The sequence below is a fragment of the Triticum dicoccoides genome, chromosome 7B, assembly GCF_002162155.2.
Source record: "Triticum dicoccoides isolate Atlit2015 ecotype Zavitan chromosome 7B, WEW_v2.0, whole genome shotgun sequence".
NCBI classification, from domain to species: domain Eukaryota; kingdom Viridiplantae; phylum Streptophyta; class Magnoliopsida; order Poales; family Poaceae; genus Triticum; species Triticum dicoccoides.
Window position 1 is genome coordinate 716143913 of NC_041393.1, and position 11223 is coordinate 716155135.

Sequence of the window (11223 nt, forward strand, 5' to 3'; positions counted from 1 at the left end):
TCAATGCAGAAGCGCTTGTTTGAACGCTTGCATCATTAAAAAAAGGATTAATTAAGAAGCATAGGTGAAGGAGTCTGCCTTTCCAACGCAGGACCGCTAGGTTGAGCGCTTAGCTGATTTTTTTAGCGTCGATCTAGCCCTCGGACTCTCGTCAAAACAGATGCATGCGGAAAAAAAAGGCACAAGCGCCGGGCGATAGGAGAGGCATCGATGCCAAAGGAAATCCTGGACGCGGCTTGCCTGCGGCCTTGGCGTGCGACAATCGGTACGACGCAGACATCGCACGGCTGTGCGTGAGCCCCCTCCCGCTGCGGATTTTCTCTCAAAAAAAAACAGAATACAGATCGTGATACTGATTGCCGTCTGTATGGATACATCCCTTATCCACATCCCTCTCCTTGGTCGGAACTCAAGCTCAGCTGAAGCTTTCCATGTCCTCTGTTGCTCCTGCTCCTCAAGCCTCCAAGCACTTCCTGCCCATCAACCGGATGTCGTCGCGCTACCGTGCAGCTTCTACTCGGGCGTGCGCACTCACGCATCTCACCCCCATCCCGGCTCCCGGCTGGCCGCCGCCCGCGTGCGCCTGCTGAATCAGCATCCCCGGCTCGGCTGGCCGCCGCCGTGGTACGCCTGCTGAATCAGCATCCCCGGCTCGGGTGGCCGCCGCTGTAGTCCGCCTGCTCGACCTAGTCGCACAGCAGTTCGGTGGGGACGGGATCCTTCGCGGCGCCGTGCTCGCTGATCCGAGATGCGGAGCCTAGCGGGAGCATGTGGGACGGCCACGCAAGAGGTTGGCGTGTCCTTGACAGGTGCTTGGGCTTTTGGAGGAGGGGCCGAGTATAGAGGGGAAGGACATCGAGAATCAGCATCAGCGCCATCAATTTGGTACTCAGAGAGGAAGAAGAAAGGGACTGCAGCTCATACATGCAGTACGCATAACACAGGTAATTTCCTCTTCTTCTTGTACCATTCCCGTCTCATGCGTGTTAAATTCAGAGAAGGAGAGCTAGTAGCAATTCCATTACTCTCCTTTCATTCAGTTAAGATGTGTGTTCAATTCAGAGAAGGGAGAGCTAATAGCAATTCCAATACTCTGCTTTCATTCAGTTAAATTAAGATTCCTTGCATGCTGAATTCGGGCTGATTGTCAATCTGTTCTCTGCTCGCTCTATGCCTCTAAGCATGACATTTAGATAGATGGTTCAGTGTACATATATTATGCATAATTGAAATGGATCATTGGGATCCCGGTCATCGTAACTTAAAATGAGAAGGATAGCTTAGAGGCTCATATAAGCACGATGCTTGTGGAAAATTGTTCATAGCTAATTCTATGAATTAGTACGCAATTAAAAAATATATGTGAACTAGTATATTTGATTGGGGACATTTAGTAGCATTCAGTTGATGGTACATACAAGTTCTAATAAAAATTATTTGCAACTTTGAAGTCAAAACACACATGAGATAAAACTCGCGACAACAAAATAGATCATGTTGGCTTCGGTTGATTGAGGAAGGCTTGGTTTTGTCCTGTCATCATACTAGAGGTAGAGGTTCCAATGGTCCTTTGCACTGAGGGATTCTGCGCCGAGTGTTGCTGCTGTAAATAGGTAGACATGTGATTTGTCGGATGACCCTGGGCAGAAAGGTAGCAATTTCAGTTTGATTGAATTTGAGAAATTGGAAAACTTGGAAGCATGGAATGTTATACCACTGGAGTATAGTGTGGGTCTTGGGTCTGTGGTGGCATCAGGATGGTGTGACCAACTGATGGCTGCATTGTAGCATTTACAATAGATGTCGCCTTCTGTTGAAGAAGGAAGCCTTGATTTTCTCCTGTCATCGAACTATAGTTAGAGGCTCCAATGGCCTCTATCAGGCAGGGATTCAAATCAGAGTTCTGTTGTTGTAAAAAGGTGTACTTGTGGTTTATCGGATGACCCTGTGCACAAAGTAGCAACTATCAGTTTCAGTGAAGTTTAAAAAATGGAAAACTCGAAAGGGTGGAATGTTGTACCACTGGAGTGTTGTGCGGTGCTTGGGTTTGTGGTTGCATCGGGAAGCTCGGACCAGCTGATGGCTGCATTGTAGCATTTAGGATAGGTGTTGGCTGAGCAGAGTTCTGCTGCTGTAAATAGGTGGACATGTGGTATGACGGATGACCCTGTGCACAAAGTAGCAAAGTTTAGTTTCAATGAAGTTTAAAAAAATCGTAAACTTGAAAGAGTGGATTGCTTCTACCACTGTTGTGTCGTATGGTTGGAATCCCGCCAACAGTTGTTGGGTATGCGGTGGCATCGGGATGGTATTACCAATTGATGGTTGCATTGAAGCATTTAGGATAGTGTTGTAGTGTAATTGATATGCACCCATTTGGTTACCGAAAAGTTCCAAAGGACCCTGTTGAAAATGATAGAGAAAGGTCAATACAATTGAGTGTTTTATAAGAAACAAGCAACATCGTTATACCGTTGAGAGGCCATGAGGTTGTAGTTGTACAATATCTTTTTTGTTCTTTTTCTTCTTTGAAGTTGCTTTCTCTGAAGGGGGCTATGAAAAATGATATGAAAGGTCAATAATGTTGAAGGTTTTATAGGACTCAAAGCGACGAAGTATAATACCTTTGAGGTGCCATGAGGCTCTAGTTGTGCAATATCATCTGTGTTCCTTGTCTTCTTTGAAGTTGCTTTCTCAAATCCACCAACGGGCCTTTTTGATCCTTTGACAGTCTTCTCCTTGACCTTCATACCTTTTGGCTTTGCAAGCCCATCATTGTGTTTTGAAATTCTGCTACAGGGGATGTTCACTCCTGCTGCCATTGTAATGGTAAATATCAGTCTTTGTTTGTCAATAGTCTAGGAAATTATTATTAATATAATATGCACCTTCTTTAGTACATGAGTCTCCCAAATCTGGATCAGCTCTAATCTTCAAGCATTTCTCCACACCTTGTGCTAATTGCTCTGCAAATTTAGCAGCCTTATTGTATGAGTCTTCTGACTCAGCGGCACGAGCAGCTATTTTCAAGAACATTCTGCATAGTTCCTTGTAGCGATTGGACATTCTTGCTTTTAGGTTCTCATGCGGTTGCATTTGCTTGTTATATCTAGAACTTTGGCATCAATTGTCCATCTTTTCAAGATATATTCTCCAGGGATATGCTTGATATTATTAATATCAAGTACCTTTAAGCAATGAGAGCAAAGGATTTCAGAAAACTCGAACCTTTTGCAGCTGCAACTAACCTTTTCTTCTTTTGGAATGAATCTAACAACATGCTCTCGTTGTGTGCCATGAAATTTTACTATATAAATCCTCAACTCTGTGTCACTTTCATCACAAAGCAATGTGTCGTAGTTCAGAGTCCGAAGCACTTGATATTGAAACATCTTGAATATTGCTGGAGTATATGTAGCTGCAGCTTGTGTTAGCATATGGCTTGATTCAGCCTTCAACTTTGGAGTAGTTTGTGTTGCTTTAAAGTCATACTTCACCTCTTCACATCTTTTATCTGAAACTAGCCGTTCAAAATGCTCAAAGAAAGTAAGCATGTCATATTTAACACTAATGTACCTCTTTAGTTCATTGTTCATGCTTTCACTTCATTGGGTAGTGCTCATGTGGGCAGAGAACGTATTTTTACCATATACTAGTGCCCACTGTTCTTTCTTCTCAAATAGCCTTTGCAACCATGCATTGTCACCTAGTGCATACTTGTCAATCATTTTATTCCATGCACTTACAAATTCATCTTCCTCTTCTATATCATATATACAATGTTGAAAATCAACATTGAATTTCTTATATTCATCAACAACTCCAGCGAGATGCTTGCAAGCATTTTGATTCATATGCCAGACGCAAAGTCTATGGTGAGAATGAGGGAACACTTTACGGATTGCCTTTGCCATTGTTGCATCTTCATCGGTGAGAATTGTACGTGGATGTTTCCTAGACATAACTTTTAGGAAAGTTCTGAAAAGCCAAGCAAAACTTGTAGCAGTTTCATTATAGAGAAGTGTGGCGCCAAAGACAACAGTTTTTTGATGATTATTCACCCCAACAATCAAACCAAATGGGCGTCCATCATCTAGTTTCCTGTATGTGGTGTCAAAGCATATAACATCGTCGAATAATGCGTAGTCTGATACCATTTTCGAGTCAGTCCAAAAAATATTAGTTATCAACTCATCTTCATCAACTTGAATTGAATAGAAGAAGTTGACATCTTCTGAGACCTTCTTCTCCATGTACTCTAATACTCCCCCTGTGTCACCATGCTTTGCTTTTATTGTTCTCTTTGAGTACAAACGATTTTTCAAATCTTCACCTATAAAGCCAAGGTTTTCACTTCCACATGCTTCCTTGGCCATCAAATCGAATGTTGCTTTATTTGAAATGCCTACTGACTTTGCAACCTCGGCATTTGCTATATGTGCTTCTGTTACTTTTCTCTGGGATCTCAAGTACTGGTTCATGATTCCTTGAGCAAGAGTGTGGTTATGTGATGCCTCGAATTCATACACATAATACACACTTCCATAACATGCTGGCGAGGAACCGATCAAGCAACTTTAGCGGTTGCCGCCACCGCCGAGGCTACCCTTGTCTTCTCCCCTTCCCACACATATCGACAACCATGGAGAGGGAGGCGGGCGGACCCGGACCTGATTTTGGCTCGAAGAATGTTATCAAGGCATTTGATATTATTGTAAGCTCGTACTTCAAACGGCAAGTGGCTATTGCGGCAAGTGGCTATTATTGTAAACTCGTACTTCAACCCGCAAGAGAGTGATGGTCCAGCCAATGTTTCTTCAACAATTTCTAGATCTCGTCTCAAACGGCAAGTGGCTATTGCGGTCTTTAAAGCCTATTATGGTGAGGGAGTTTGCAAGTATCTCTTTCGCTTACTGTTGGTTCTGTGTAATTTTAAGTTTTTGGCGGGCCGCAATCAATTGGAGGAAGAAGGCTAGCGTGTTCTTAATGTAATTTTATTTTTTTACTGGTCATTTTACGTCCAGGTGCCTTTCCATGGTACTGGACGTTTTCCTTGATTATTATCATATCTAAGATGCCTTTGATATCTTTCTTTAAAAAAACAAATATTTGTTGAGTGAAAAAAGAAAGCAACTATTTATGTAGAAACAGAAAACAACGTTTTTTGAGACAAAACAGAAAATAACTGAAGACCATACTCATACTATATTGCATCTTTATTCTTTTGAATTTTTTAGCGGTGCATTCTTTTTTGGTAGAGAATGTGCCACACTAGCTTTCCTTTTTTAGCGCAATGCGTCACACTTGCTTCTTCTTCTTTTTGTGCTGTGGTGAGCCACATTGCTACCACGTGAAAACGGCCCACGGCCCGGCCACCACACAGACTGAGCCCAGGCCCAACATGGACACCTCCGCGTGGTGGCGGTCCACAGAAGTACTGTATCCTCCACGGGCTACTTCAGCGGTTGCCGCCGCCGACGAGGCTACCCTCCTCCCACACAGATCGACGGCCATGGAGATGGAGGCGGGCGGACGCGGACCTGGTTCTGGCAGGAAGAAGAGGAAGCGGGCGGCGGCGGGAGGCAGAGCCGCCGGCAACCAAGGGCCGCAGCCCGGAGCGGGAGAAGGCGAAGGCGAAGGGGCCGCCGAGGACCGCATCAGCCAGGTCCCCGACGCTGTCCTGGGCGAGATCGTCTCCCTCCTTCCCACCAAGGACGGCGCCCGCACCCAGGTCCTCGCGTCCCGGTGGCGCCACCTCTGGCGCTCCGCCCCTCTCAACCTCGACTGCGGCGGCCTCCTCCCAATCCCAACCCACCACCGCGATCTCGATCGCCTCGTCTCGCGCATCCTCGCCGCCCACACGGGCCCCGGGCGCCGCCTCTGCGTGCCCTGGAGGAACGGCCGCAAGGCCGCCAAGCTGGAAGCCTGGCTCCGATCGCCCGCCCTGGACAACCTCGAGGAGCTCGAGTTCAACAACCAATCAACAGGGTTCCTCTCGCGCTTGCCGGCGACCACCTCCCGGTTCGCCGCCACGCTCCGCCTTGTCAAACTCGAACTATGCCACCTCCCCGACGACGCCGTCCGATCGCTTCATTTCCCCCAGCTCAAGCGCCTCGCACTCGTCAAGGTCGTCATCTCGGAGGGCGCACTGGGCAGCCTCATTCTTGCGTGCCCCGCCATGGAGTGCGTGCTGCTTTGGTACATCTCCGGAGTCCGTCGCGCCCGGATCAGCTCCCCTCGGATCAGAAGCATCGGCGTCGTCGCTCTCGTTGGTTCAAACTCCATGGGCATGCCCAACTTGGACGAACTCGTGATAGAGAAGGCCCCGTCTCTTGAAAGGCTGCTCCATCTCAATCTACGGGATGACCTGCGAGTGTCGGTGATCGACGCGCCTAAGCTGGAGACCTTCTGCATCGTTCACAACGATCGTTGCAGCTTCGACAGGATCATCGACGTACGTACTTCTAATTAAGCTGCATTTGCTTTGTTTAGTGAGATCGCATGTCGGCTGGCCTGATATTGTGCTTCATGTTTCGTAAAAAGCATGTAGGTGCTGATAGCCCGACAACGATGGCGCGCACCGTCAAGATCTTGGCTTTTAGAGTGCGCTTTTTTAGTCTGGATATGATTATTGACTTCCTCAGACTCTTTCCCTGCCTGGAGAAGCTGTACATGCAGAATGAGGTGACCAATCTTCAATCTTACTGTTCAGCATTGCCTTTGATATACTTGCATTGTTCTAACTTTTGAAGTTGTCAATTGTTTCTCAGTGCAATGCTCTTTTCCGGTCAATGTCAAGGCAAAAAGGGCCGAAGAATTGCTGGCGTCGCAAACATCGAGATCTTGATATCACATGCCTTGATGTTCATCTGAAGACAATAGTGTTGGAATCCTACCGGGGAGGTCTGTCCGAGGTCAACTTCGCCACATTCTTTGTACTGAACGCGAGAGCGCTAGAGTCAATGACGTTTCAGGTGAAAACCACCGACGGGGAGTTCATCGCGAGACAGATGAGGTTGCTTCAGGTGGAGAAGAGGGCATCAAGGGGCGCCGAGTTTCACTTCACGGACGATAGATGTCTTCGGGGTTTTTCGGATATCTGCCACGTCCGTGATTTGGATCTGACAGATCCCTTTGTGTGTTGAGTCGTTGATGCCGCGACTAGATTCGGTGTGCTGAAGAGGTGCCCATGTCTTTCTCATTTTGTGTTATCGTGGACCTTTTATGACAATTGTTATACTGTACATGTTATGTGTGATGTACTGCTGCCCGCTTTGTGATACAATGTGTGAGGACTGCAGAATCTCTGAAGCATAGATGAGCCGTGCAAATCGCACTAAAGATTTTAACTGACTGATGGTGCTCATTTTTCTGTAGTTTGTATGACTGCCACTGATACTTATTGTGGTCCATAGCATCGATCATTTCGGTTATACTTTTGCTGAGAATTTAATTGGTAAGCTTTGGACAGGAGCTGTGCTGTGAATCGGAGCATCATGAAGAACTAATTCGTACTAGAACACGAAGCAAAACTTCAAAGACACCAATTCACGGTGTATCATTCACAGATGTGAACTTTAGAAGTGAAATGAAGTGTTCCAGACACTAAAACAATGAGCAAGGGACAACTGCCCCAGGCAGGCATCTATCCATCATATGAAAATGCACTTTAGTGAAGGAATATTAGATACTGGCAATGGTATTTGCTTCCTAACCATGAACACAAATTGTATCCAAGAGACTGGTCCAGGAACTTGCAGAAAAACGCTGTCGATTCAGGCCACCATTTATTATCCGCATATCAGAAACACTTGCAAAGATAAGTCAAACTATGGTGCTTGCAACGGTGTGTTAGCGAGTTGGCCCTGATGATACATCAAATGAGATTTACCGGGCAACTACACAGAAAGAAAGAAGAATAAAACATGAAACAAAAACACAGCTATATCATCTACAACGGCACCGCATCTATGAAGCCATTCTGATCCTATGACAAGAGGCACCCGGTGGGATGTACACAATGTCTAACAAAGTTGGAAAAATCTACAGCCCTTTCACAAAATATATCACAGAAGGATCACAAAGACTACTGCTTCGAGCTCGGTCGCTTGGGCATTCCTCTCTGAACATCACAGCCTTTTTGCAAGTACAAGCGGAACATCAACCTTTTTGCAAAGCACAACGGTTCGTCCATTCAGCCTTCCAGGGCGTCACTGGGGAGGGAACCAGCCACCATTGTAGAACCCATTTGATGGCCTTGGGGCCGAGTGGTGGCTGCTTTGGTTGACATGTTGTGTATGGTTTCTAGTATCGTTGGAGGGAGCAGAGTAATCTGGTGGTGCGACTTTATTCAAGTCTTGCTGCAGAGGAAAGTAGTCCGCGACAGTTGGATCCAGAACAGGGATGTCACCTGTGAGGGTCTTGAACGCGAACTCGATACATGGGTCTGACCAGGAATTTCCAAATGATGGCAGGGCGAACCCAGATGGGTCAGCACCTCGAGGCACCGCAGTCTGTGTTGGCAAAACAGGTTCTGGGGCAGGCGCATACTGCGGTTCAACATTTGCCGAGGAGGTTGCAATGGGTGCTGCGTCTATTTGCATCGGAACCGACGACTTCTGATGTTCAGCATTATTATTCCAGAAGCCCATGGCAGGTGCTCCATGTCCCCACTCAGGAGCCGGAGAGCAACCAGATTGTTGGATAGGATTTTCAGCATAACGTGGCTGCAAGTATCTGGTATTGTTTTCCCGAATAGCCTGTATTTGGCTGACAGTTAAACCCTGGATCAGCTGTGATCGACTGGTGGTATTTTCCTGCACACTTTGTGCCTTATTGACAGAGCTAGCTTGACTGAATCGTAGTTGATTGGCGGTGTTTTCCTGGCCAATCTGCATTTGATTCACAGTATTTACTGGGCTCGGCTGCGAGTGCTTAGTGAAGTATTCCTGAATAGTTTGTGTTTGATTAACAGGTAAACCTTGGACCAGCTGTGACCGATCAGTGCTATTTCCCTGCACAGTTTGCATTTGCTTCAGGGTGTCGGCTTGACATAATTGTAATCGAATGGCGGTGTCCTCCTGGTTACTCTGCATGTGGTTCACACCTGCTTGCCTCAGCAGTGAGTGATTCACAAAGAATTCCTTTGTAGCTCGTAAAACGTTGGCTGTGTCTGCCTGGCTTGACTGTAACTGAATCTGATTGGCAGTGTGTTGCTGATTAGTTTGTATGTGATTCACAGTGCTTCCATGGCTTTGTGGTAACTGTGAGTAATTGGCAACGTATTTCTGTCCAGCCTGCTTTTGAAAGGGCGACTTTTCTTGGCTCGAACGTACCTGACTGGCAGTATTTTTCTGATTAGTCTGTTTCTGATGCGTAGTGTCTGCTTTTCTCAGCTGTGAGTAGTTGGTAGTGTATTTCTGCATACCATGTATGTGATTGGCATTCTCTGCTTGGTTCGACTGTAACCGACTGGCAGTACTCTCCTGATTGGTCTGTATTCGATTGGCAGTGGCTGCCTGGCTCAACCATAACTGACTGACAGCGCCCACATGATTGGTCTGCACTGTTGGAACGACAGTATCAGCTTGGATTTGGGTGACAGGGTCTGCTTGGCACAGCTGTGACCGATTGACAGTGCCCTCATAATTGATCTGCACTGGAACGGCAGCATCTGTTTGCCTCGACTGTAACTGATTGGCAGTGTTCCCATGCTTGGTTTGCATTTGAATGACAGTGTCTGCCTGGCTCACATCCACAGTTTTTTGTTGAATAAGCTTTTCCTGATTGACAAGATTTACCCTGGTAGGTCCATCTTCAGGCTCAGTGTTTCCTTCAGGATTAACTTTTCGTACATCCGCAGTTTTTTCTTCAGTAGGCTTTACCTGATTGGCAAGATTTACAATGGTCGGCTCATCTTGAGGCTCAGTGTTAACTTCAGGATTAACCTTCCGTGCAACCAAGCGGGGTGACACTCTGGGAGTGGGAGATGTGGCGACCTTTTCTTTAGACATGGTTTTACGCTTCTTGGTTTTCACCTCTGCATTTGGTTCTTTTCTTTGAACAGATCTCTTTCCCCTTGAAGCACGCTGTCGAGAGACCAGTTGCACGCTCTCGTGTTCCGAGGGATCAACCTTGTCCGCACATTTTTGCATCAGTTTCATGACTTCAGACACTGGCAACATTGTATTTTGAGTATATGTCTTGAGCATTTCCTCCCATGGTAGCCTGATCCCTTCTTCAGTTAGTAATTCACATTGAATAGCCTTATCAGCAGTACCTGGTCTTGCATATTCTGATGATCTTCCTGTCTGATTTTGACAAAATAATCTAATAAGTTGTAATCATCAGAAAAAGAAAAAGGAAGCCACGTATATAAGAGATTTTTCTTTAACCTATCCCCTGAAGTTTAATGCATGATCTATCTAATGAAACTAAATTTCAGAGACCAACTTATCTATGATATATCAGTCACCTAAAGTTCTAAACCACTTGCATGTTCTCTTATCTGATTTTAACACAATGGTCAGAAAAAGAGAAGGTGGCTCATATACTAAAAATCTTTGTTTACGCATCTCCTAAAGTTTCATATCTGATCCATCTAATGAAATTAAAATTCAGAAAGTAACGGAGCTTTATGATCGTCTATGACCTACGCCACAGGGCGCATCGGAACTCCCAGCTCCATGCACAAACAGCACAACAGCAGTACCATTTCTACTTTCTACAAGGGAACAACCAGGACAAGAGCAATTTACGAGTGGCTGGTTGTGCACACTGCACCACCAAGAATTGCCACATGATGAGGAACAAATTTGCCAGTATCAATTAAGAGTAGAAGGATTAGCTGGAGCTTGGTTCTCTGTTTTCGAGTCGTTCGACTAGTCGCGACTAGTCGACGACTAGTCGATGAGTCGCTGCTCCAGGTTCGACTCAAACTCTCGACTCGACTCCTGGCATGAGTCGAGCGACTCGAGCGACTAGTCTCGACTAGTCACGACTAGTCGCTCTTTCTGGGTCGAGCGACTCACTTAAATTGAGCCCAACTGTTATATGGGCCGGCCCATCTCCCCTGGAAACCTAGATCGATCATCCCCCACCCCCTCCCCCCGATCGAACCCTCTCCAGCCGCCACCCCTGGTTGCCCCTGCTGCTGTTCTGCTCCTCCCCTCCTATGGTGTGCTCCTCCCCTCCTCCCCTGCTACTGTGCTCCTCCCCTCCCCT

The 11223-nt window shown here is 46.4% G+C and overlaps 2 protein-coding genes across 6 annotated transcripts in view; one reads left to right on the plus strand and one right to left on the minus strand.

Annotated features, from left to right (window-relative positions):
- Positions 1-385: 385 nt before the first annotated feature.
- On the plus strand, positions 386-7264 carry LOC119338029 (probable FBD-associated F-box protein At1g32375). Its single transcript, XM_037610317.1, has 3 exons — positions 386-6454; positions 6544-6684; positions 6771-7264. The coding sequence occupies exons 1-3, from the start codon at positions 5294-5296 to the stop codon at positions 7143-7145; spliced, it is 1677 nt and encodes a 558-aa protein (XP_037466214.1). The 5' UTR covers positions 386-5293; the 3' UTR covers positions 7146-7264.
- Positions 7265-7754: 490 nt separating this feature from the next.
- Positions 7755-11223, minus strand: part of LOC119342051 — an 8254-nt gene continuing 4785 nt past the window's right edge. For all 5 annotated transcript variants that reach the window (XM_037613889.1, XM_037613885.1, XM_037613887.1 and 2 more), the window contains one exon: positions 7755-10310. In XM_037613889.1, coding sequence (XP_037469786.1) covers positions 8211-10310 — 2100 coding nt within the window. In that variant the 3' untranslated portion in view covers positions 7755-8210. The remainder of the gene's footprint in view (positions 10311-11223) is intronic.

Coding starts and splice junctions, on each gene's coding strand:
- LOC119338029 (XM_037610317.1), top strand. CDS start 5,294: ATGCGTCACACTTGCTTCTTCTTCTTTTTGTGCTGTGGTGAGCCACAT. Junction 6,455..6,543: donor GCTTCGACAGGATCATCGAC/GTACGTACTTCT, acceptor TTTCGTAAAAAG/CATGTAGGTGCTGATAGCCC. Junction 6,685..6,770: donor AGCTGTACATGCAGAATGAG/GTGACCAATCTT, acceptor ATTGTTTCTCAG/TGCAATGCTCTTTTCCGGTC.